Source organism: Mesocricetus auratus, unplaced genomic scaffold, assembly GCF_017639785.1.
Source record: "Mesocricetus auratus isolate SY011 unplaced genomic scaffold, BCM_Maur_2.0 Super-Scaffold_100004, whole genome shotgun sequence".
Taxonomy (NCBI): domain Eukaryota; kingdom Metazoa; phylum Chordata; class Mammalia; order Rodentia; family Cricetidae; genus Mesocricetus; species Mesocricetus auratus.
Window position 1 is genome coordinate 101,096,644 of NW_024429189.1, and position 27,872 is coordinate 101,124,515.

The following is a 27,872-nucleotide window of genomic DNA, read 5'->3' on the forward strand; positions in this document are numbered from 1 at the left end:
ACACTGAATGATGCTGGAAATAAATAGTAGTAGTAGTAGTAATAATAATAATAATAATAATAATAATAATAATAATAATAAACCGGGCATTGGTGTCACACACCTTTAATCCCAGCACTTGGGAGGCAGAGGCAGGCGGATCTCTGTGGGTTTAAGACCAGCCTGGTCTACAGAGCCAGTTCCAGGACAGCCTTCAAAACAAAACAGAGAAACCCCGTCTCGAAAAACCAAAATAATAATAATAACAATAATAATAATAATAATAACAATAATAATAATTTGGACAAAATCTTAATTGGAAAGCCTCAACAATAAAATAGATGATGTAGAAAACAGAGAATCAGGGATGGAAGACAAGGATTACTTGATAAAGGCCAAGGACAAAGTTTTTAAACATGAACATATTGGGAATATATGGAAATGTAAATTGGAGAGCTCTGGAAAACAATGAAAATACCTAACCTTTGAAGTATAAGCATAGAATAAGCAGAAGAATATCAAATCAAAGGCAAAGAAAACATTTTCCATAAAATTATAGAAAAAAAGTTTAGGAAACATAGAAAAATAGATATACATCAAAGTACAAGAGGCCAAGAAAATACTAAATAGACCAGATGACAAAAGAAATTCCCCACAACATACTAGAGTTAAAACATTAAAAACACAGACTAGCCAAGCGGTGGTGATGTACTCCTTTAATCCCAGCACTTTGGAGACAGAACCAGGTGGAGTTCCAGGCCAGCCTGGTCTACAAAGTAAATTCCAACAGCCAGAAGATAGGAGGTGGTGGTGTACACCTTTAATACTAGAACTCAGGATTAAAAGGTAGACAGACCTCCATGAGTCCAAGGCCACCCAGATCTACACAAGATTGATCCTGTCCTAAAAAGAAACAACTCACACAAAAATGATTTTTAGCACCTGGAATCACACGCCTTTAATCCCAGCATTAGAGTGGTATAAAAGATAGGAGCAGAGTCAGTATCAGGCATTCATTCTCTAGATATATTGAGGATAAGAAGACATTCAGTCTCAGGATTCTCCAGCCATTCTGAGGAGAGGCAGCAAGATCAGCCCTTTCAGCCTAAGATAAGCGCTAGTGGCCTGCTACTTTGTTTTTCTGATATTCAGCTTTAATCTTGAATCCCAATATTATTCATCATGCAACAAAACCCCTTAAGGATCTATGTGGAAGAGGGGGCAAAAAGATTGTAAAATCCAGAGGTGATGGATGACTCCAAGGAAGCAGCTCATTCCAGACACAACAGGAATAATGCACATATGAACTCTGTGGGAGCATGCATAAGGTCTGCACAGGTTCAAGTCAGACAGATTGTGACACCCTGTCAACACTGAGATGGGTAAGTGGACATGGGTCTGTGCCACTGACCAGAAACTCTCTGCCAATGACACCCACTAGCAAAGAAAAAAGTAATTGTCTCCAGCGGAGTCACACTTTTGTTAACTACACCTCGGGGCAGGCCCCATGTCCAGAAGTAGTTGATCAACACAAAATAAACTCAATAAATTTTGTAGATTTGGTCTCATTTTGATCTGTTTGAGCATTTCCTTGTCTTATTGGTCTTTTTCTTGTATACTTTGATTTCCATTTTTTATGTGTTTACTGGTTTTTTGTTTGTTTGTTCATTTGTTTTTGCTTTTTGTTTGTTTCTTTGATTTATTTTTATGAGAGAGAAAAATGGAACACAAAATTGTGTGGATAGGGAGGTGGACAGGAACTGGAGGAGGGTAGAAACATGATCAGAACAAATGGTTGTTAATCGAATTCTTTATTGGTCTACATAATAAAAACCTGGAGTCAGATATAGAAGACAATGCTGAGAGATCAGAGAGAAGAAGGAGCAAGCCACAGCCACACCTTACCTATTTAGAATCTCAGCACATGAGAGAGTGCCTGCTTCTCCCTGCTTATATCCTTTTCTGCCCAGCTACCTCACTTCCCGTCTGTCTGTACAGACCTCCAGACCTCTATGGTTAGCTAGTGGCAAGCTCTATTCTCTGACCCTCAGACAGGCTTTATTTGTATAAGCAAGATGTCACCACATATAGTATCATTTTTTTCAATTAAAACAAAAAATGGAACTCCTGCATTTATATGGTTACTCCAAATTATGCTATATATTAAGGCAGAAAGCTTTTAATAAAATTTTAAATGTTAAAAAGAATATAAAAGAAGAATCACCACTTTAAAGACTTACTAAGATTTCCTATAATAATACTGTTACCATCTAGGGTTTTTTTTTCTTCACAGACACAGAGAAAACAAACTCAAAATTTATATGGAAGCAACAAAGTCCAAAAATAGCCAAAGCAACCCTGGATAAAAAAGAATATTTTGGGGCATATCACCATGCATGATTTCAAATTATACTACTGAGCCTCAATAATAGAAACAATATGGTACTGGCACAAAAAGACACATAAATTAATAGAAGAGACTACAGGAACCATATATAACTCTGTGTTTATAACTACTTGTGGATAAATGAAAAAATATACACTGGATAAAAGAGAGCATCTTCAACAAATGCTGTCAGAATTCAAAATATAGGAAAATGAACCGTATACAAACCCTTACTTCTCAGCTTCCATGAAATACAATTCTAAATGGACCCAGAACCCAAATATGACAGATATCCCAAAATTATTAGAGGGAAATGGAGGGAATATGATACCAATTTCAACTTCCAGACACAGGTAAAGGCTTTCTAAACAGGACTCTGGCAGCTCAGGAAATAAGACCAATAATTGACAAATGGGATCTCATGAAACTAAAAGCTTCTGTTCAGCAAAGGAAATGGGCAATAAAGCAAAAGCCAGCTCTTAAAATGAGAGAAAATCTTTGCCAGCCATACATCTGACTGAAGGTTCATGTCTAGAATGCACAAGGAACTCAAAAAACTAAACACCAAAGAATCAGATAACCATATTCAAAAGTGACCCAGAAAACTGAATAGAAAATACTCAAAATAAGAGGATGTGGAGAAAGGGGAACACTCCTCCACTTCTGGTGGGAGTGCCAACTCATAGAGCCACTATGGAAATCAGTATAGAGATTCCTCAGGAAAATGGGAATCAGTCTACCACAAGACCCAGCAATTCCACTCCTAGGCATATAACCAAATGACACACATTCATACAACAGGATCATCTGTTCCACTATGTTTATAGCAGCACTATTTGTAATAGCCAAAACCTGGAAGCAACCTAGATGCCCCTCAACTGAAGAGAAGATAGAGAAAATGTGGTACATTTACACGATGGAATACTATTCAGCAGAAAAAAAAAACAATGGAATCTTGAAATTTGCAGGCAAATGGATGGCACTAGAAGAAACCATCCTGAATGAGGTAACCCAGTCACAAAAAGACAAACATGAACCTACATCCAGTGACAGACGGAAGCAGAGGCAGACACCCGCAGCTAAACACTGAACTGAACTCCTGGAACCCAGTAACAAAGAGGGAGGAGTGATGAGCAAAGGGGTCAAGACTGGGCTGGTGAACTCCAGAAAAACAGCTGACCTGAACAAGGAGGAGATCTTGGACCCAAGACTGATGGTTGAGAGGCCAGCATGGGACTGATCAAGATCCCCTGAATGTGGGTGTCAGTGAGGAGACTCAGGAAATCTTTGTGGTTTTGGGGTAGTAGATTTATCCCTGGCATGCAAATGGATTTTGGGGACCCATCCCACAATGAGGGATGCTTTCTAATCTGGATACGAAATGACAGACTCTAGAGATCCCCCATGGAGGGCCTTACCCTCCCTGGGGAATGGAGTGGAATTGGGTGAGGGGCTAAGGGGGGCTGGTGAGGGGAGTGGGTGTGGAGGGGAGGGAGAGGAAGCTGGAACTGACAAGGGAAGCAAGCTTGTTTATAATTTAAATATATAATAAAAAGTATAAAAAATAAAGAACTATAAATGTCTAGGAGCTTTAAAAAGTATTCAATATCCTTGGTCACCACAGAAATTCATATCAAAACTGCTTTAAGAAACCATTTCAGCCCATCCAGAATGACCATCATCAGGATTACAAATGACAACAGATGTTGGATATAGGGGAAAGAAATCTATATACATTGTTGTTAGAAATATAAACTAGTGCAGTCCCCCTGGAAATCAGCATGGAAGTCTATATAAAAAAAACTAGAAGTATATATACTATTTAACCCAGCTATACTACCCTGGAAATGTACCCAAATGACTTCAAATTTTACACCTATGGAATCAAACTAGACATCAATCAATTGACGAGTGAATAATGAAGGCATATACATACAACAATAGGATGTTACTGAACTGAAAGAAAAATGAAAACATGGAATTTGCAGGGAAGTGGATAGAACTGAAAAAAAAGTTATACTGAGTGAGGTCATCCAAGCCTTCAAAGATAAATTTCACAAGTTCTCTCATATGAGTGTCCTAACTTCAACTTTCTTGTTTTTTCTGTTTAATATGGAGTACACATACAGGTGGAAACTAGGAATAGGCCATTGATGGGGTGGATGTTTTAAGAGGACAGTAGAATATCAATACAATGGAAGTAGAGAGGGAAATAGTGGTGTCAGAAGGGTTCAAACAGGTAGTGGAGTGATAGGGATGCTGAAATGAGGACCCAGGTAAAGATTTAAATAAAATAAAGTATGCATAAAGTTTCCACACATAACTGAGGAGCCATTGACATTTGATGGCTGTTGGGAGAGGAAGAGTCACTCTTCTTTAGGAATAATCACTGGCACATCCCATAACCAAATGGATGAACCATGTCCATGAACACATGGGCAACACCAATTGGATAGTGGATTTAGAAAACTAATAAAAAAATTCACTGCAAAAGGAGAACAGAAAGTCAGGAGGGGGGTTAGATGAGGGTTCCTTGAGAGAGGGAGAGGTGGAAATTATCAAAATACCCAGTACACATATATGAAAATTTCAAAGAATAAATAAAAAGTAACAAAATGTTTAATTTACTTAAAAACTAGAAAATTGTTGGGACTAACATCTTGGGAATTTACTTTAAAGGGCATATTTTTACATGAAAAGTTCTTTGGATCTAGGCAAATTTATTAGAAGCAAATGGACTTGGGAAAGGAAGCAAGCTGAATAAATACCCACCCCGCCCATTCTCCTTTTGTGTCTAGGCAAGAACAAAACAACAGTAACAACAAAACAACAATAATTCCATGTCATAACAACAGTAAAATGCTTGTCACACACTGATATGTAACTATTACTGCAAATAATCTTTTTGATAACCAAGATCATTGCCCATCAACAAAGCAGGGCATTTAAAAATTCTAAAATATTTATTTCAGTTAGTACTGATGATTTTTTTGGTAGGATTTGTGGTTTCTATCTGCTTTTTGATGACTGGTGAGTTATTCATGATGAGACTCTAGAAAATCATGTTACTGTTACATGTGTGAAATCTTACATACTTTTTAAAAATTCTTTTTTTTCCGTTTTTAATTTAAGTTAGAAACAAGTTTGTTTCACATATCAATCCCAGCTCCCTCTCCCTCTTCCCTCCCCATCTCTCCCCACCAGGCTCTCCAGTCCCCTACCCAATCCCCACTCCGATCCCCAGGTAGAGTGAGGCCCACCATGGTGGAACTCCTGAATCTGTCATGTCATCCAGGGTAGGATCTAGGCCCTCCTTCAAGAGTCCAGGCTGAGAGAGCATCCCTCATTTTGGGATGGGCACTCAAAGTCTACTTGTATGCCAGGGATAAATACTACCAAGGCCCCATAGATTACCTAAGCTTCCTCACTGACACCCACATTCAGGGGGTCTGGGTCAATCTAATGCTTTCCACACAGTCATCAATCTGGGGTCCAAGTGTTCCCCCTTGATCAGGTTAACTGTTTCTGTGGGTTAAACTAGCCCAGTCTTAACTCTTTTGCCCATCAGTTCTCCCTTTCTGACATCGGATAAAAAATTTTAATGGGGGGCTGGGGAGATGGCTCAGAGGTTAAGAGCACTGACTGCTCTTCCAGAGGTCCTGAGTTCAACTCCCAGCAACCACATGGTGGCTCACAACCATCTACAATTCAATCTGGTGCCCTCTTCTGGTATGTAGGCAGAACACTGTATATGTAACAAATAAATAAATCTTTAAAAAATTTTAATGGAATTTATCTGTATATTACCCACTGTTGTATTCATTACCCAGTGTTTAATAAACACACTAATGCTTCATAAACTACAATAATAAAGCTGTTTCCCCTTATAAATTAATGTACTCAGTGTAGTGTGTCTTGGCATGTAATTACATATAACTTGGTATCACTGTGAAATGTAAAATAAAAGCATAAGATCAACAAACAAAGCTACACAGTCCTTAGACTAAGACTAAATTGGAAAACATTTGTTACTACCTGGAAATGCCAATGTCTGTGGTGATCACGGAAAACACTGGATTCCAACCTCATGGAATGTGACAGAAACAGGAAATGAGAACATCATTTCAGTACTGTGATACTGTCACAGCTGCTCAAGTCTATGTGAAATTGTAGTTACCTTGTAAGTAAATGGACTGAAACTCCTGGATAATGAGGTGTCAAGTGCATAAATAATATAACAGTGCAGCTATAGCACCAGGGGTAGGAGTGAGAGCCCAGGAGCTTGACAGATAGAGAAGAGACATTGATAAATAACAAAGATGCAAACCTTCAGGCTTCATCTTTAGCCTTCTGATCTCTAAGGTTTTTTGTTCTTGTTTTTGCTTTTGCTTTTTTTTTTTTCCTGCTAGCAAAGCCACCCTTCCTACTGACTGGGCCAACTTGGCTACATATGTTCAAGGGTAGTCCTGAACATGTTTAGCTAAGTCTATGGACCTCTCATCTCCCCTTTATTTGTCTAAGCAGATCAATCAGAAATAAGGGGATGGAGAACTATCCCAGGCCACTAAAAGCATTTACTGTTCCTCAAGACCTCCAGGGGAAAATGAATGTCAGTCTTCTTGGTTCTGAAGAGAGTTTTTCTTTTGTGTGCTTTGCACTGTGTGTGTGTGCGTGCGTGCGTGTCTGTGTGTCTGTGTCCGTGTGTATGTATGCTTTATAAATTGTAATAAAATTTATTTCCTGTTGTCAACTGCTGTCTCTGAGACATTTTCCTGCCTTTGAACTCCTTAATCAGCAAAGAAAATGAACCCTATCTAGACTCCTAGGTGATAACAGGAAGTCTCACTAAATAAAATCTTAGGAACCCCTTAAAATGGTGATTCTTGTTTTACACTTTTGTCCCTAATATATAGGGATTAGTAATGCTGTGTGTTCATGAGAGTATCTATAAGTGTGCATGTATTTGTGTGCATATCTGGGTATGTATATACATGTGTGTATGGAAGTTGTGCGTGTATTTGTGTGTGTGTAACACTCAACATTAAAAGAAAAATTAAATAAAAATTGAGGATAATTTGTTGATTTCAGTTAATAGAAAGTTTGTAAAATAAGTATCACTAAAGACAGATAAAAGAACAGATAAGAACTTAACCAAAATTAATAAAGCTATGGGAGAAGATTATCCAGTTCCTCTCAAATTATCTTGTAATATTCTATTTCTAAATTACGTGTCAAGAGCTGAAGGTATCAAGCTCATCCATGAGGTCTTGTGTTTAAATCTGGATAACACACCCAAAAAACTAAAATAAGAAAATAATGAATTAGAAAGACCTCATAACACATAGTTTCTATGATTGGGAATATATAAAATGCATAGCCAACCATTAATGTGGTCACTTGGCAATTTTGAATTCCTAACAGAAGAAAGTTCTGTTCTGTTCAAGTATCTGGGTACAAGTTAGACACTCTGACTCAGACACCAGCTTTCCCATCAGGCATTAAACCCCCATGTGACACGGTAGTGAGTAAGGTGATTTTATCCAATATCTGTCAAGTTCTAAGAAAGAATCTTTCAGTCTGGTAAATTAGATCCTCACCATTTCAGCCCTCCCTTCTGGGAAACTTTGCTTGTTTGCAACAGAATGTTTCAAAGGTTCTAATGGTCATTATAAAGTTATTTCATGTCAATAGTCTGGTTGTAATCAGGGGAAACAGGGGAAACTAGGCTTCATTTCCACAAGTGAATTCCATCTGTCAGCTTACAGTGAGCTACAAAAACAGAAATGTTTTCACTTATTTATTGTTTTGCTTTGGGTTTGTTGTTGTTGTTTTATTCCTCTAAAGCTTTGAGATGGGCAAGCCTTTTTTGTGAAAAGACAAATAACAGATTTTTTTGTTGGCTTTCCATGTTTATATAAGAAAATATTCCAATAAAAATCTATTCCTTTCTAAGCTGGACCTCCCCACCAAGGAAGGACTCCTGAAATTAAGATCCATAGTGCCTCGAGAATCCTGTTTTTCTTCATGTTCATAAAAAGAAACAATGCAAAAAATATAAGGTTGGAGTGTTAAGAGAAAATAATAAATTTCCTCCAGGAAAACAACTAGGAGAAAAATTATCATCAACACCAGGAGATTTTCAAGTCATTATGAATGACAATTGCCCCTTTAAGCTCCTAGGTCACTTCTGTAAACAAAGTAGCAATGCATGGCCTCTTATTCCTCCCAAGTCCTCAGCAGGCCCACATCTACCTTTTGCTACCCTCCTAGGTGCCACATTCATCTGCCCAGAGAGCAAGAGTTAGACATCATCGTCGGGAAACTGGCCAGCTTGAAACTCACAGCACTTTTATCTTAATAGGATTTTCCAGAAGTCATGTGGATAAGGATCATATAAATTAGCCTGGTCTTTTGGCTCTTGGAAACAGGAAAGTGTCTGTTAATGTGATTTCAGTATTGATAGATACCCACACTTTCCAGAAAGAAGATGGCATCATTTTCCATATGCAGGAAGCAATTTCTCAATGGAGAGACACACTCAAAAGCACAAGAAATGTAAAATGATGGAGTTAAAAATCATGACCTTGTGGGCAGGTTTATTTTAACCAGTATTTACAAGCAGAAAGAAAATGTATTTTTATAATTTTTCTAGTCAAGAGTCAGCATTGTGGATGAAAATCCCAACGTTTAATAATATTAAGCAATTACTGTTGAGGAATCTGGTTTCCCTAAATGTTTGGATACATATAAATGGAAGAGCACCTGCAATGGAAGTTCTAATGATAAGATGTATAATCTCTATTGCCTTTTCCCATTCCCTTTCATTGGCACTGTTACAGGAAGGCAACAACTTCCAAAGAAATTTCCTACACTGGAATGCATTGATCCCTAATGAATGTTTCCCTCACTAAAAGTACCTATCTGTACAATTAAATTAGCTTGCCATCAAGACTGCTGAATGAATTCAGTCCCTGGAACCCATGCAGTAAAAAGGGAACCAACACTTGTAAACTGTCCTCTGACCTTCACATATCCACCAGTTTACATTCCCATCCATGGGCACATAAATAAATAAGTGTAAATAAATAATTTTTTAAAGAATCAAGATTGAGAGCTGAAGAAATAGTTCTATCAGTAAGGTCCTTGCCACACGAGCCTGAGAACCTGACTTGAGAAAAAAGTCAGGAAAGGTGGCAGGTGCCTATAATTCCAGCAGTGGGGGGGGGGAGCAACAAGAAGATGCCAGAGATGCTGGCCAGATAGTATAGAGAAACTGGCAAACTCCCAAGTACAATGTGAGACTCTGTTTCAAAAAATAAGGTGAAGGTCAATAGAGGAAGATGCTGTACAAACATGTACATCAACACCATAGACACACCTTACATCAGCACTATCTATCTATCTATCATCTATCTATCTATCTATCTATCTATCTATCTACACACACACACACATATATATATCCACACAAAGGTACACACACACAGAGAAAGAGAGAGAGAAACAGATAGAAAAAGACAGAGACAAGCAGACAGAGGGGGGAGGGACAGAATAATAGAATCAGGATTGAGAAGTCTTCTTAGAGTATTATTATTTCACAGTGATTGCTTGTGAATTGGAATATTTACCAGATTGGTCTATCTGCATTCTCTTCTTCCAAAGGTTGCCCTCATGTATGCTTTAGGTTTTTAAAAATGAGAAATCTATGCATCACTGTTTTTGCTGAGTTATATCAGGAATAGAAATCTTTGTTAGCTTTTAGCTAAGCCAAAAGAGTTGTAGTTTAAAAAAATCAGCCCATATTTGCAAACTTCCACAGTGAGACTAACTTCTTTCCAAGCCCCACTGGCTTCATGTATTCTTTTAAAAGAAAATTATTGTTGCTTTTACTGATAGAGAAGGTTTCCTTGGGTAGAGATTAGTGTGTTGCTCAAGATAGCAGGTCTTGGGTGAAGGTTGCATGGTAAATTGCCCAGAAAGAGAAACCTCAAGAGCCATTGCATACACTCTTTGAGGAACTTGTGAAGGTGCCCGGAAAGAAGGAGGGAGGGCAAATCCACACAAAATTTGCCTTGCTAAACCTTTCAGGTAAATCACTCTTGAGCAGACATGATGAAGCCTGGTGGAGTTAGGAATTCCACCCATGATTTCCTTGGAACATATGTTAGTCAAGTGTAAATGTTTCAGAGCTGGAAACTTAATCAGTAAATGGGCTGATCCCCAGTACCCACACAAAAGCCACTGTGGTGATTTAAAAGAAAATGGTCCCCAAAGGTAGTGCGACTTTGTTGGAGTGGGTGTGGCCTTGTTGGAGGAACTGTGTCATTGCTGGGGTGGGCCTTGAAGTCTCTTTGAGGTCTCAAGCTTTGCCCAATGTAGAGACAGTTCACTTCGTGTTGGCTGTGGATCAAGATGGTAAACTCTCAGCAACTTTCCCAGCACCGTGTCTGCCTGCGTGCCGCCATGTCCCTACACGATAATGGACTAAACCTCTGAAACTGTGAGCCACCCAATTAAATGCTTTCCTTTGTGAGACTTGCTGTGCTAATGATGTCTCTTCACAGCAATAGAAACCCTAGATACGCCAGTAGGCAAGGTATGGAGACACATCTGTAGTTCTAGTACCAAGCACCTGAAAAGAGAGATCATGAAAGAATGAAAGTCCCCGATTTCCTAAATACAGTGGAGAACTGAGGAAGATACCCAGCATTAACCTCATATACTCATGCAAACCTACTCTCTCACTCTCTCTCTCTCTTTCTCTCTCTCTCTCTCTCTCTCTCTCTCTCTCTTTCTCTCTCTCTCTCACACACACACACACACACAGAGAGAGAGGGGGGGGGGAATACTTTCTCTATATAAATATTATGGAGAGAAGACTTGAAGCATCCAAGTTAAAGAGAAACAAACAAACAAACATGGGCAGTTTGGCAGTGGTAAGAAAAAACCTGATGCACAGTGCAATAGCTGCTTCAGTGGAAATCTGTTATTCCTTCATTGCACGGTGACAGAAATGACTTGTCATTTGACAAGTCTTCTCCCCATTGTGGAATACTCATTTCTTCCCTTTTCTTTTTTTCCCCCTTGTGTCCTGCAGAGCTCATTATTCATCTTTAGAGCAGTGGGGTCAGAGAAAAAAAAAGAGAGAAACTGAAAGACACCTAGCAGAAAATATTGAGATGGGTAGAGGTAGAAAAGCTGATGTCAGGAAGAAAAAGGAGGAGAGGATAAAATTAAAGACTCAAGCAAAAAGGATTCAGGGCAAGATTAGAGAGGAGAATGAAGGATGAGAGAGGAGCTAGAAATGAAAGCACAACACCTTGTACCAAAGTAGAAAACAAATGCATGGAGATCTTAAAGTTGATCTGGATGACAAATTAGACTTCATTAGAGCCTTCATTTCAGAGATAAAGTTAATTATATTTCCGGGAGCTGGTTGGCTGGAAAGATTATACCACATAATTTGTAATTTGGATGTAGTCATAGTCTAGTAAATAAGTCTGCCTTTTGATGATGTATGTTGGCATCCAAAATTGCTTGATGCTGCAACGATAAACGCCACACTTATTGAGAGTATAGGTAACTGTTTATTGTATAAATTACTCACAAGAGGAAAACAAGCCACCCAGATGAGTGGAGTAGTTTTCTACCACTGAACTGGAAGCCAAAAAGGGGAGAGCGCTTTGCTGTTCCTTCTTTTATTCCTTCCTCTGTACACGCCCCTAGCCATGCCCAAAAGTGGGCCTGGCTAGTGGCATAGTTACTCTGCACTGTCTCTAGTCATGCCTGAAGTGGGTGTGGTTAGTGGCCCAGTTCTGCCCTTTCATTACCACATTGGTATGCATCTTTAGAGCGCCCCATGCCTAATGGTGGGGTCCTGTTTCCCCCTACAGTCGCTCATATTAAAATTTCTCCTAGGGCCGGGCGTTGGTGGGGCACGCTTTTAATCCCAGCACTCGGGAGACAGAGACAGGCAGATCTGTGTGAGTTCGAGGCCATCCTGGTCTACAGAGCGAGTTCCAGGAGAGCCTTCAAAACAATACAGAGAAACGCTGTCTCAACCCCCTCCCCAAAAAAATTTCTCGTAGGTCAATGGTGCATATTTAGTGTGAAAGCTAGACCTGTGGAACAATGAGGAAGTCTCAAGTAAAATGGGTTCCAATTTGAAAAAAATCAGACTTGTAGAATATAATACATTTGATTGCTTTTAAAAGAAAAATTTCTCTCATGAAGTTGCAAATTGAATATTAATTTTGAGACTGATTTTGAGACAGCTTCTGTGACTACCTAGTTTTGAAGAAAATATACTGCTCATGTGTGTGTGTGTGTGTGTAGGGGGTGGTACTGAGACTAACCATAGAGAGACTGAGACCAACCAGGGGACAACATAGCATTCAAATATTATTTTGTTTTTAGACAGAGTCTCTCACAGACCTAGAACTCAGCACAGGTGAGTCCACATGGGGAAACCACCAGCTGCCTGGCCAAACTTGGAGGAATGCAAGCACCTAGTGAACCCTGCTTCTGCTTGGCAGGAGACTCTGGAGACTGGAAGAGTGTGCACTGTGGGGAAGCAGAAACAGGCATGAAAGCTTGGCCTTCTGGGAACTTTCCCATTCTCCGCCCCCATTGTTTGTGAAGAGAACAATGAGCTTTGATGATGGTGGCAGAATCCAGCAGTGGATGGACTTGACTAGAGAAGTTGACTATCAGAAAATGGAAAGCAGATTCATATGCATGCACAATTTCCATACATACTGATATGCACAGCCTCCCATCTAACTCCTCTTCTGATCAAGAACTCTGGTTGTGTTGGTTGTAGTTTTCCACTTGCCTAAAGGTCCAAGTTGTACAGTGGAAACCCTAGAGGCAGGAAGAAAATCTTTCTCAGAGGAGCAAAAGTGTTTATGGGCAAGGAAACAATTAGCTTGTCCTTTGGAGGCACCTGAAAAGAATTCCCAAGGACAGCGAATGAAGGTGCACACTGACGTATGAAAGTGATAGTTTTGGGGACTAAGAGAAAATAGAAGTAATGTAGAAATGAATGATTGCTAGACTCCAGTCCTTTGAAAGCAGTAATCCACTCAGATATGACTATAGGGTCTTCAAGATTTAAATAAACCATAACAAACTATGTCAATAGGGTCTTCAAGATTTAAATAAACCATAACAAACTATGTCACAACAGAATTTTAGAAAGAACCAGCATTCAACCTAGGATCCAAAGTGTAGCTAGTAAACTTCCTGCAGCATTTAAACCTGCTTCTAGCATAATTTCAGATTTCAGGAGGAAGGCAAAGATTGAGCTCTACCACTGTGTCTGCTTAGTTGAAGCTTATCCTCATTCCTAAAGTAAGGTGTTTCTGAGACAGGGTGGGATTTCACAAACCCTTTCACTCTTAGCCAAGCTGACTCCACAGAGGCTCTAAAAAACGTTGCTGTTTCTCAATATGCCCTGATCCTTCCCCATGATCACTCCTCGATCTTGAAGTGCTTACCTTATAAACCCCGATGACATAAACATTTACATGCATGCTTCATTTTAGAATAATTCCTTGAGTTATACTCATGGGTTGGTTAAAATTCTCACTTGTTACCCCAGAGTGAAGATGAGACCCATGGAACGTGGGTAACTTGCTGAAGCTTGCATCTCTGGTATGGGATGGCACTGGGATCTAGCAGCAGGAGGCTGCTTGGTGGCTACTTTCAAGCATCTACTGTCTGCCAGTGTAATATATGCTGCTTTCCAGTGCTTCAAAATCAGCACTCGGAAAGTCCTAAGGGATACATTGCTAACATACATTCATTGTTAATATGCGGCTAGGTTACATAATCCCAAATATTATTGCAAAATGATCCAGAGACTGTCTCACAATTAAAATAAAGGTCCATCTAAGTTGAACCCTCTGTATTGCCCCACAAGAGTTGAATGGATTGTTTGGACTGCATTTGTGTAGTAAAACACCATACTGAACCTCAATCCTTTTGATACAGGCAAATCTTATAGTATTCTATTGTTTTATAGCCACTCCTTTTGTTTTTAAACTTTTTCAAATGTTGTTTTAATACTTTTATTATCTCAAAAATTTAGGCAATCTAACCCTATTGTAGGAAACAGAAGGCAGTCTGGAGCAAATTAGGATTTGGACAACATGGTGCTAATAATAGGTATCTGGTTTGAGTCAGTTAAAACTTGGCTGACATCCGACATTCAAGGTACAATAACCTAACAATGGTTGACATTGAACATTCAAGAATCTGCAGTTTAACAATGATGTAATGTTATATTATGGAAGAATGTCACTTTTGTGTGTTTTGGAGAAATATTCCCTTGAGAGCAGGGGCAAATGCCCTTACCATTCGCCTCTTCCGGCTAGTCTGTGGAGGCCTATGAGACTACCCACAGCCTATGTGCTGGACTACATGTGCTAATGCCATGCGAGGCTGCCGTGTACAAGTGTGTGCCTCGTGCCCACCAGCACCTGCCCGACCAGCAATCTATGTGTCTACAGTATGTCTCCTCTGCTTACATCTCCTTCCATCTTCTTTAAGCCCCCACCCTGCAATGCCCCTCCTATGATCCTGGCTTCAGACCCTGGACTTCACATCTGCTATCTGTTTCAACAGCTTTCTTATACGACTGTAATTTCAGACTGAGTTCAATGAATTTTTAAGCCATGTTGAGGATGTTTTCAGGAGTAATTTTTTTTTTATATTTTATTTTCCAGTTTAAATTTAGATAAGAAACTGCTTCACAAGTCAGTTCCAGGTAATTGCTTCTGCCAATGCACACTCCCCCTCCTGCCCCATTAGCCTTCATATGAGAAATGTTTGGCTTAGTTTTTTGGTTTTAAGTATAAAGTTAGTATGAATCTAAATACCAACTTATTTAAAGCCAGGCTCATGCCTATGCTTTTAGAGAATTCTTTTGTCTGCAGAGAGACCTGTCCAAGAGAGAAGCTTTTTTGGTCTTCTTGTGCTGGTGAGTTTTTATTTTGCCAAGAACAGAGATGAAATTTTCAGTTATTTCCATTCTTTCCCACCTCTGACAGTCAAGTCTTGTATCTATGATCTGGAAAACCAATAAATCATGTGGTCAATGGTTTCTAGAGGAAGTGGGCCTTTCAATACCACCAAGACAGACCCAACAGCTCCTTTGTCTCATGTTTTAAGTCCATTTATCTCTTGAGCTGAAATCTGCCCTTTGAAATAGCAGTCATATTGTAGACAACATTGCTAGTTTTTGTAGTATCTTCCAATTCTCTGTTCTGATGGCAAAAGACTTTCCGATAGGGCAACTAATGTTAAATCACCTGGATTAATCAGAATCCCATTTAATGTACTTATGGAATCTATAAATTACTGAGTATGAAAGTCACTGAAATGGGAAAAAATACTTGTGGAAAGACGGTTAAGAAACTGCTTAGCTATCATTCACTCAATAAGAAAAGAAAAGCCGGCCCAAAATCTATCTGAGGAGTCCACTAAAGAAGAACTTTCACCAGGGTTCATCTACCCAGGGACAGAATCCTAAACTTTATTTTGGTAAAGAGATGAGAAAACTTAGTAACTCCCTCTCCCCACATCAGACATCTCATTGCTATCTTTCAAAAGGAACAAATCAAATCTCCATTACATCAGTGTGTGTGTTCAAAGACATCACTTTGCCTTTATGCCTTTGTGCTTGCCACAGAACAGGCAAGTTGAGAAGTTGAGATAGTCTTCTGTAGGTCCTAGGAGACTGTGCAAGTCCAGCATCTTGGAGGAACAGCAGAGTCATTTACTTAATGCACCAGCCCTGGTCACAGAAAGTGCACTGAACTTCTACAAACAGTACAATGAGCTGTGATGTATTGAGAAACACTTACATCTTTGGCATGGATCTTGCCCACATGACAGAGACTTCACCAAATTCAGGTAGGAGAGGAGGGAATAAAGTCAAAGAAAAAACACAGAAAGAAATTGTTTTCTTAACAAAGTAATATTTTCAACTGCCTCCTCAAATTCTTTTCGTGTGAAAATACTTATATGAAAAAAGCAGTACACATTCTGTTTCACTTGGTCATCACTACCATTAATTGGTTTTGACACAAATGGAACTTGACAATCAACTGGCAGTATGTAGGTTCAGGGTTATGTACAATTCCCTGATCAGAGCATTTGTAATGCAGGCAATGTAGTTCTTGAAATGATACAATGATTTTTCATTTCAGTTGCTACACATCTATTTGAGAGAACACAGAATACATAGGTAAAGAAAATAAATACACTGTGATAAATAATCAAAACTAATATAAAGAATAAACACAACCATTTTATAATGTATTGACTTACACATGAAGTTTTTTAGTATAACAATTAAATTTCTACAAAGCTGTCTTGAAACAAATAAAATTCAACCACATTAGAAACAAGTCAAAGTCACATGTGAACAGAATCACAGTCTACACACTTTAGAGAATATGCCTCTGAGGCCTATGTGCTGGGCTGAAGCTGTCCAAGGTTTCTCAGTTGAACCTCCTGATTTGGGCAGCTGCTCAAAGAACTGACCCAGCAGATTCCATCAGACTCCACCTTGGCTGCTGTCAGACAAGCTACAATCTCAAGAGGATCAAATTCAAGAATGCGGTAAAGAGACACAACACTGGGAGAGTCCCTGTTGGCACAAGACTTACACAAATGCCTTCCAAACACTTGATAGGTCTGACAGGTTAGTCAGTCACACACATACAATACTGGCAGAAATAGCAGTGGGACACTGAAAGAACACAGAAAAACTGCACACACCAGCAAAAGCACCAATCTCCCCTCTTTCTCTCACTTCACACTTAGGGTTTATGCAGAAATATCATTCACCCTTTCTAATCCTCTAAAACTTCCCTTTGGACTGTATTGTTCCTCATCTTATAAAATGCCGCACAGCAGAGATTCCTTAACTAGCATTTTAATCACCTCCCCCAACGATGTTTCAACTGACACTTATTCAAGCTTACATACACTCAAATCATGGGACAATATATTAATTATCAGCCAGGGGTTTGGACCTAAAAATTAAATATATGTGGCTTTCTCTACTGTCTCAAGCTGATCTGTCTCAAGTGTGTTTGCCTTCTATTGCACTAGTCATTATAGATACCAGGTATAGATCCTAGGTACAAGATGAGATTGTAGTGATTGCCATGCAGTTCAATGGTTGTGAAGTGAATGAGCTATCCCTTACCTGTTCCATGATTATCCTCAAAACAAACAAATGACAACAAAAAACTGAAATTGCCTGTGCATTGCCTCCATGAGATTCTAAGCTATCTGGCATGGTTCAGAACAGTCGAGGCAGAGTAAAAGAAATAAAAAAAAAGAGGTAAGTGGAATTCTCAGATATTCCAACAAAGAACAAGGCACCTTACTCTAACTACCTATACACAAAACACTGTACACTCTTGTTCCACTATCGCCGATTTTAACATACAGAAAATAGCATTCTACAATTAAATAGCAAATATGGCCATGGAGGAGAAGCATAGTTAGTTTTGTTTTATGTAATCATGTTTCCATGCACTTAGCTTCTGCATTAAATTTATTATGTACACAAAAATAAAGTATATTAATACTGATCTGATTTAAGTTGACTTTTCTCCTTAATTTTATATCATCTAAGTATTGAAAATAAACCAAAGTCTTCAAATAGAAATAAATTATATTAGATAAGTAGATACTTGACTATTTACTGGAAACCAAATTTTTGCCAGGATGTTAAAAAGGGGAAAGGCTAGGAAAAATGCTTCCTATAGATGAATAAAGTTTTACTGAACTGGACCCTCTTCTCAATGACTCTCCCAACCCTCCTATTTATGTAAATATTATTAAGAAAGGAAACATAATATCTCATGGAACAATTAGGTACTATTTGGAGTCCAGTTAGAAACAGGTTTTGAAACATTCCTAAAAGCCAGGGCAGATTAATTCTTCAAGCCTTCCCTCTGGTCAAGCATCCCAGTAAAACCCAGTACTTCAATTAGAGGAAGGAGGGGTACTACACAAAGCAGAGACACGGAGCCTTCCCTTGCCCACTACTCTGAGCTGGATTTATTCCTTGAGCACACCATGCATCTGATTACAAGGGAAGGAAAGGCACGGGCAGAAGAGAAGCTACATCTCAGCTCCAGCAGGAAGATAACAGCCACCACAGAACCAGGCTCTTTTGAGTAAAGATATGTCAGAGGGCAGGAACAAGGGAGGGCAGAAAGGTCTCCCAATACTTCAGTTCTGTGATGGCCTCAGCCTTGAGTTGACAGCTAACTAAGTTACAAAGATGAAATAAAAACATTTATAGAGAATGAATTGTCCCAATGAAATCTGCCTTTGTGCAAGGTTTGTAGCAGCCTCATGCAGTACAGGTGGGCAGATTCTGAACCTCTACCACCATGGAGCCTCCTGATGGCAGCTAATGCAGAGAAAAGGTTATCTAAACAGTCAGAGAAACATACTACATATCCCTTCTTAAAATGACAGAAACATCTTGAATTTCACAAACCTGTACTCATTATTCTGACGCAACCCGAGGGTTTTGTATAAGACTGACTTTAGGCATCTTTCATACATCTAGAATCTAATTTTATGAATCTATTCTAAAGATATGAAAGGGTAGGAGAGGAGGTGGAGAGATGTTTTTAAAGAAGCTGGTTCCCTTGATAACTGACACCAGATTGAGTAGGGGGAAATTTATAACAATACAATTCTCTAGAGGATTAAGGGAGATGGAAACAAAATCAAATCTTTCATCTCTTGATACCGACTTTCATCAATTTTCACCAAAAGCACATCACTAAAAGAAAAGCAAACATGTTTTCCAGTTACTATTAAAGTGGTTCCAGAGGCAGAGAACCCCTTGATATGAAACTAAACAACACAGACCTAAAGTCAGCTTCACAGAACTATCTTGTAATGACAAGACAAAGCCCTTTGGGTTAAAAAAAAAAAAAAAACAAAGAACATGGCTAAAGAAACCCTTGAATAAGTTCTCCTGAAAGTACTACAGGCTGACCAAACCATTTGTGCTTTGTTTACACCTGTCCTATTAAACCCCTACTACCTTTTGAATTGCCAAAGATTACAGCATGTGCTTTGAGATCCTTGGGAGTTTTAGCCTCATCAGCCATGATTGATTACCTACAGCTTTAAGTCGAATAAGAGTAATGGAGACAGACCCCTGCTGTCTGCTGCTCTTACTATAGAGTAATTAGGAAATGTGGTAGTCCTCAGTCCAGCAGTGCAGAAGTCACAGAAATTAAAGGTAAGAAATAAAAGACAACAGAGACCAAAAGAGTTCAGATGACTCCTTCTTCTTCTTCTTCTTCTTCTTCTTCTTCTTCTTCTTCTTCTTCTTCTTCTTCTTCTTCTTCTTCTTCTTCTTCTTCTTCCTCTTCCTCTTCTTCTTCTTCTTCTTCTTTTTCTTCTCCTCCTCCTCATCCTTTTAAGTTGTATCTATAGCAAGATCTCTAGAATTTCTAGCCCCAAGAGAAAGTGTTTGGGGGGATGTGGTATCCAATGTTTCTTACATGACAAAAACAAATGCTTAACAATAAAGACTCTTCCTGAACTCCAAGGATGCTCAGGAGTAATGTGGTTTTGCTCTCACTCCTTTTAATACAGTAGCTTCATTTCTAAAGGTGCTATGGAGGACCGGAGAGGAGTCCTCTGGTTGACTCTTTGGCCCTCAAATATATCAACTTGTTCTCCACCTAAATCCCCACGAGATCCTTACTCCATAGTGGCTGAATGCTCTCCCTGACTCTCTTTAGGACACAGAGGTTTACAACAATGTGACCACAGGACCAGAGATCATCTTCTAAGAGTGAACATTGCTCTTTCAGAAAAAAAATTAAAAAATAAATAAAAACTAAGGATTTGGTTTAAACTGAAGACCAGAGGGAAGCAGATGCATTTTTCTGGCCTGTAGTTTTAGAAATAGCATCATGAAATCTATGGTCCATTGTCTGCTTGCTGACTCTTGCGCTGCCTCAGTGAGTCTTCTACCGCCTCCTGTGTGGTAGCTGAATGAGCTTCATCAGGTTCAAGTTCCTCCAGGGACACACTGCGTTCCTGCAGTGCTCCTTCATCATTAGCGTCACTTCGCTCTTCATCCATGCCATCTGCCAGGTTTTCCTCTTCCTCATATTCCTCTGCTTCATCCTCATCTCCAAGGTCCTCTTTCTCTTCCTCATCATCCATAAGACTGTCTTTGTTTTCTTCTTCATTTGAGTCATCCTTTTCTTCCTCTGCATCCTGCAGCTGCTTAGCTCCTTTTACCTCCTCTGGCCTCTGGTCCTGCTCTATGGGCAGAAGAGAGAAAGAAAAACTAAACCCTCTGAATATACAATGGCAATTTAGTAATTATCTCACTGGATAAATGAGGTTTCTCCACTGAAGTGCTGGTGTCATATGAACAGGTTTTCTGGCTTCAGCTTATCTCCATCTAGAGATTTAATATCTCCTTACAGGAGCATCACTGAACTGATGGCAGAGCACTTGGGAATGGAGGGAAAAGTTTTGTTTGTGCTATATATTATGTACAGTGTAAAAGACTCAGTGACTCACTGGTCAGAGCAACTATTTCAGACAAGCTGAACCAATCAGAGTCCTGCTCCCCAAGAGTTTGAGGTAAAGTCAGGAAGAAAAGGCCTCCTCTTACCACAGAGGATAAAATATGAGTTGGGAATAGTGATAGTTACTGAAGGAACTTTAAAAACATAACATCACTTGAGCTAGGCTTGAAGCCAAAGAACACTGCAGCAGTTTACACACTGGCTCCTTTTCTTACACCATAATGCTGAAGGTTGGACCTGTTATCTAGCTATCTATACAGTCTTACATACTTCAAGAACTAAAGACATGACCCTATTTAAACTCCTGAGAAATATCAACATTAAGAATAAAGGCCATCAAATTCATAGCCAGTTAGACCGAGAAGTAAAGAGAATAAATGCAAATTTGGGCAAACTGTTGTTAAAGGACTTGAGATAGTGACAAGCTGTTGCAGACTCAAGGAATGTGAGTACTTTTAGGAATCATTCCTTCTAATTCAAGAATAAAATTGTTCACTGAAAAATGACAGGGATAAGCCAAAGAGGACAATGCAATCTTCAATATGAAGTATTTTCTAACTTTGAAGAGGAAAGTAAATTTCATTCAAATTTGTATGGAGAACACATCTTTAAGGAACTCAGCAGAAGTAACTGGATGCTCAGTGACTGGATGCTAAAGCCAAATGCAGAGCCACAGAATACCACAAAACTCGAAAAACTCTACCCATGGGAACTTTTCAGACTCACCAGAATGTTCAGATGAAACTCTTGGAAGAGGCACATAGAAGCATTCTGAGATCACCACTAGGACCTGGAGGGAAAAAAGTGACTCCACACTGAGTAGACAAGACAGATTGCCAACTAACCTCAACATCAGATATGTGTCCCATAACCAGATGTCCTTAGACAGACACTTGGCAGCTGGCCAAAGCCTTCAGAAAGATACAGTAGAGTTGAAGAATACTCCAGGGTATGACCATATATAAGAAAGTTGTAAAATATGTACTTGATCCTCAAACTTGAAAAGTAGCATATAATAAAACAGTTTAACTGTCAGGAGGCTTCAATCAAGAATATCAGGCTAACAAACTTGTTAAATAGTTATCTTTTACAATTTCAGAATATTTTAGAGATAAGCCTAGAGGGTGATAATTAATGAATTTTTCATTATACTACATATTACCATTGCAACCACAAAGCAAATAAACTACTTAAATAACACAAAATAGTATTTATGTTTTCCCTTTCATGGCCACCTTTTAATTTTACATGATATCATCTGTTTCAAAAAAAGACAAAAAAGCTGGCATTATCTTACCAGACCCATGAATAGGCCAAACACCAAAGTGGCAATGATGAAAAAGATGTAAGAACACCATGCAGGAATTCCAAGAGTCACTGTGAAATAGTTGTGAAGGTGCTGTAATCAAAAGGGAAACAAAATGTTTACTTACAGTTCAGGATTCTCTAGCTGTAACTCCACTCTACAAGTTATCTCTCCACATATGTGCCTCAAGCTTATACTCAATGTTTACTAATGAACAAGTCAAATTTTATAGAATTAAAAACAGAGTAATTATCAAAATCATATTCAGTAAGAAATATGCTTTAGAGTTCAAGATCTTGATAGAGGTCTGGTCAAATTGCTTTAAGAGTTCTTTCTTCCATCACAGAAGGTTTTCTAAGACCTTTGCCCTATTCCTCCATATTCAATCCTAACATGACTTATTAAAAAGTGAAACCCTTGGGCCCTTATGTGTTTCTGTTTAAAGCAAAGTGTCCCTAGGAATATGACCCATTTAAAATGTCTCCAGCTAACTTTTCCTAATGTTAAACAATGTGAATTACAGATATGAACTGTTCATTTCAAATTAAAGTCTATTTAGAAGTAGACTTGCTGGGCCCATACTTTCTCATGATAAGACATATTGTTTTAGATCACAAACTAAAATCCAATCAATTACTAGGCAAAGAATTAAAAGACTCCAAGCTAGGCATTAACAGCCCACAGAAACAATTACTGAATGACCTTCCCAGAACACACACGCACGCTCGCACACAAATATGAGTCGAAGTTTCTACTTTAATTTCGTTTTCTCAAAATCTAAGTCATTCCTATTAGAATTTTTGTTTATTCTAATAAATTAAATATTTTAACCTGGAGTGTTGTAAATTAAAAACATGTAAACAAACAAACAAAAAATTGTTAATGACCAGAACAATGGACAATTCAAGAAAAAGGCCAAGTAACATATAAAGACAGACCTATCTGAATTACACCCGACTTCACAATGGAAACTATGAAAGCCAGAAAATCCTGGACATATGTCCTACAAACGCTAAGGGAACAAGGATGCCAGCGCAGACTACTATATCCAGCAAAGCTTTCAATTACCATAGATGGAGAAAACAAAATATTCCAAGACAAAGCCAGATTTAAACAATACGTATCCATGAATCCAGCCCTACAGAAAGTGCTGGAAGGAACACCTAGACCCAACAAGGATAACTACACTCACAAAGACATAGGCAATAGATAATCCCACTTTATCAAACACCAAAAGAAAAAGGGAAGAGAACCGACACACAGTAACACCACTACCAATAAATCAAGCATAAATAAGAATCATCAATCAATGGTCATTAATATTCCTCAATGTCAATGGTCTCAACTTGCCTATAAAAAGACATGGACCAGTAGAATGGATACAAATACAGAACCCATCCTTCTGCTACATACAAGAAACACATCTCAACATGAGAGTAAAGGGTTGGGAAAAGATTTTCCAATCAAATGGACCCAAGAAACAATCTGGTGTAGCAATCCTAATATCTAACAAATTAGACTTCAAATTAAAATCAATCAAAAGAGATGAAGAAGGACATTTCATATTCATCAAAAGTTCATCAAGATGAAGTCTCAATTCTGAACATCTATGCCCCAAATATAAAGGCACTCACATTCGTGAAAGAAACATTACTGGAACTCAAAGCACATATAAAATTTCAAACACTAGTAGTAGGAGACTTCAACACTCCACTTTCACAACTAGACAGGACCTCCAGACAGAAACTTAACAAAGAAATAAAAGAACTAAAAGAAGTTATGACCCAACTGCGTTTAACATACATCAATAGAACATTCCACCCAAACACAAAAGGACATACCTTCTTCTCAGCGTCACATGGAACCTTCACTAAAATTGACCACATAATAGGAAACATAGCAAACCTCCACAGATACAAAAAAAATTAGAATAGCCCCCTGTATCTTATCAGACCAACAATAACACAAATCGCGGAAATGTTACAAACCTATGGAAATTGAGCAATGCACAATTGCACCATCCCTGGGGAAAGAAGAAATAAAAAAAGAAATTAAAGACTTCCTGGAATTCAATGAGAATGAAGACACAACATACCCAAACTTGTGGGACACTCTGAAAGCAGTGCTGAGAGGAAAGTTCATAGCATTAAGTGTCCACATGAAGAAACTGGGAACAGTCACACTAGAGAATTAATAGCACAGCTGAATGTTCTAGAACAAAAAGAAGCAAACTCACCCTGGAGGAGTAGACTTCAGGAAATAATCAAATTGAGGGCTGAAATCAATTGAGTAGAAACCAGGAACACATTGCAAAGAATCAATGAAACAAAGAGTTGGTTCTTTGAGAAAATCAGCAAGATAGACAAACCTTTGCCCAAACTAACCAAAAGGCAGAGAGAGAGAGTATGCTAATTAACAAAATCAGAAATGAAAAGGGGGACATAACAACGGGCACTGAGGAAATCCAGAGAATCATTAGGGCATAGTTTGAAAATCTGTATTCGACAAAGTTTGAAAATTTAAAGGAAATGGATAATTTCATGGATAGATATCAATTGCCAAAACTAAATCAAGAACGGATAAACAATCTAAACATACCTATAACCCTTAATGAAATAGAAGCATTCATCAAAAGTCTCCCAACCAAAAAAAGCCCAGGCCCAGATGGTTTCAGTGCAGAATTCTACCAGAAATTCAAAGAAGGGCTAATTCCAATAATCCTCAAATTGTTCCACAAAATAGAAGCAGGAGGCTCACTGCCAAACTCTTCTTACAAGGCTACAATTACCTTGGTAGCCAAGCCACACAAAAACACAACTAAGACCAATTTCCCTCATGAACATTGATGCAAAAATACTCAATAAAATACTGGCAAATAGTATTCAAGAACACATCAGAAAAATTATCCATCATGATCACGTAGGCTTCATCCCAGGAATGCAGGGATGATACAACATTAGAAAATCTATCAATGTAATACACCATATAAACAAACTGTAAACGAAAAACCACATGATCATCTCACTAGATGCTGGAAAAGCCTTTGACAAAATGCAGTACCCCTTCATGATAAAGGTCCTAGAGACATCAGGGATAACAGGACCATACCTGAATATAATAAAAGCAATATACAGTAAACCAACAGATAGCATCAAACTAAATGGAGAGAAATTCAACGCAATTCATCTAATCAGGAACAAGACAAGGCTGGCCACTCTCTCCATATCTCTTCAATATTGTACTTGAAGTTCTAGCTAGAGCAATAAGACAACAAAAGGAGATCACAGGGATATAAACAGGAAAAGCAGAAGTCAAGCTTTCACTATTTGCAGATGATATGATAGTTTACAAAAGTGACCCAAAAAACTCTGCAAGGGAACTCCTAGAGCTGATAAACACCTTCAGCAAAGTGGCAGGATACAAGGTTAACTCAAAAAAATCAGTAGCCCTATTATATACAGATGATAAAGTGGCTGAGAAAGAAATCAGAGAAACATCACCCTTTATAATAGCCATAAACAGCATCAAATATCTGGGGATAACATTAACCAAAGAAGTGAAAGACCTGTATATCAAGAACTTTGATTCTCTAAAGAAATAAATCAAAGAGAACACCAGAAAATGGAAAGATTTTCCATGTTCTTGGATTGGTAGGATCAACATAGTAAAAATGGCAATCTTGCCAAAAGCAATCTACAGATTCAATGCAATAATCCCTATCAAAATTCTGGCACAATTCTTCACAGACCATGAAAGAACAATAATAAGCTTTATATGGAAAAATAAAAGACTGAGGATAGCCAAAACAACCTTATACAATAAAGAAACTTCAGGAGGCATCACCATACCTGATTTCAAGCTCTACTACAGAGCCATAGTCCTGAAACCTACTTGGTTTTGGCATAAAAATAGAGAGGTAGACCAATGGAATCCAATTGAAACCCCTGATTTTTAACCCACACACCTATGAACACTTCATTTTTGACAAAGAAGCTAAAATTATACAATGTAAAAAAGAAGTGTCTTCAACAAATAGTGCTGGCATAACTGGATATTGGCATGCAGAAGACAGAAGACTGTAGATAGATCCGTGTCTATTGCCTTGCACAAAACTTAAGTCCAAATGGATCAAAGACCTCAATATAAATCCTACCATACTGAAACTCTTAGAAGAGAAAGTGGGAGATACTCTTCAATACCTGAACATAACACCAGTAGCACAGACACTGAGATCGACAATTAACAAATGGGACCTCCGAAACTAAGAAGCTTCTGTAAGGCAAAGGACGCAGGCAACACGACAAAAAGGCAGTCCACAGAACTGGAAAAGATATTCACTAACTCCACATCTGACAGAGGGCTCATCTCCAAAATTTACAAAGAACTCAAGAAGCAAGTCTCCAAAACATCAAAGGATCCAATTAAAAAATGGGGTACAGAACTAAATAGAGAATTCTCAATAGTGGAGTCCAAAATGGCTGAGAGACACTTGAGAAAATGCTCAACATCCTTAGCCATCAGGGAAATGCAAATCAAAACAACTCTGAGATACCATCTTACTCCTGTCAGAATGGCTAAAATCAAAAACACCAATGACAATTTATGCTGGAGAAGATGTGGAGAGAGGGGAACACTCCTCCACTGCTGGTGGGAGTGCCAACTCATACAGCCACTTTGGAAATCAGTATGGAGATTCCTCAGGGAAATGGGAATAAACCTACCACAAGACCCAGCAATTCCACTCCTATGCAAATTCATACAACAAGGACATCTGTTCCATCATGTTTATAGCAGCATTATTTGTAATAGCCAGAACCTGGAAGCAACCTAGATGCCCCTCAACTGAAGAGTGGATAGAGAAACTTGGTACATTTACACAGTGGAGTACTACTCAGCAAAAAACAAACAAACAAAAAAAACAAAAAACAAAAAACAGTGGAATCTTGAAATTCACAGGCAAATGGATGGCACTAGAAGAAGCCATCCTGAGTGAGGTAAACCATTCACAAAAAGAGAAACATGGTATGTACTCACTCATATATGGATTTTAGACATGCACCATGATAGTGCCAGTCTGCAATTTCACTGACAGTCTGGGAAACAGGAAAGAACCTAAGAGACATATGCATGGTACCCCAGAGAAGAATAATGAGGCAATATCTCCTGAACAGATTGGGAACAAGGTGGGAGGTGTGTGTGGGGGAGTGGGAGCTAGGAAGAAGAGAGGAGGAGAAAAGGAGGAGAGAGTAGGTTATGGGGGAAACGAAGGTTGAGTGGGGGGTAGAATAGGGGGAGACCAGGATGAGAAATACCATAATAGAGGGAGTCATAGGTTTGAAGAGAGATCTGCCACCAGTGAGACCTCTGGTGATCTAAAAGGATGATACCAACTGGCAAGCTAAGCAATAGTGGAGAGACTACCTTATATGCCCATTCCTGATAATGAACTTGACTACCTTATATGCCATTCTAAAACCTTCATCCGGTGACTGATGGAAGCAGAGGCAAACACTCACAGTTAAACATTGAAATGAACCCATGGAACCCAGTGACAGAGAGAGAGGAGTGATGAGCAAATGAGCAAAGCATGGGCTTGCGA

The 27,872-nt window shown here is 38.8% G+C and overlaps 2 protein-coding genes across 3 annotated transcripts in view; both read right to left on the bottom strand.

The window, feature by feature from the left end:
- Hao1 (hydroxyacid oxidase 1) overlaps positions 1 to 15,734 on the bottom strand; it is a 113,843-nt gene extending 98,109 nt beyond the window's left edge. For both annotated transcript variants that reach the window (XR_005877435.1, XR_005877434.1), the window contains exon 1: positions 13,124 to 15,734. The gene's annotated coding sequence lies outside the window, so the exon portion shown is untranslated. The remainder of the gene's footprint in view (positions 1 to 13,123) is intronic.
- Positions 15,735 to 16,327: 593 nt separating this feature from the next.
- The window catches only part of Tmx4 (thioredoxin related transmembrane protein 4), a 33,479-nt gene continuing 21,934 nt past the window's right edge, over positions 16,328 to 27,872 (bottom strand). Inside the window, exons 6-8 of the mRNA XM_005068678.4 lie at positions 22,265 to 22,366; positions 21,694 to 21,757; positions 16,328 to 20,694 (exon numbers count right to left, since the gene is read on the bottom strand). Coding sequence (XP_005068735.1) covers positions 20,345 to 20,694; positions 21,694 to 21,757; positions 22,265 to 22,366 — 516 coding nt within the window. The 3' untranslated portion in view covers positions 16,328 to 20,344. The remainder of the gene's footprint in view (positions 20,695 to 21,693; positions 21,758 to 22,264; positions 22,367 to 27,872) is intronic.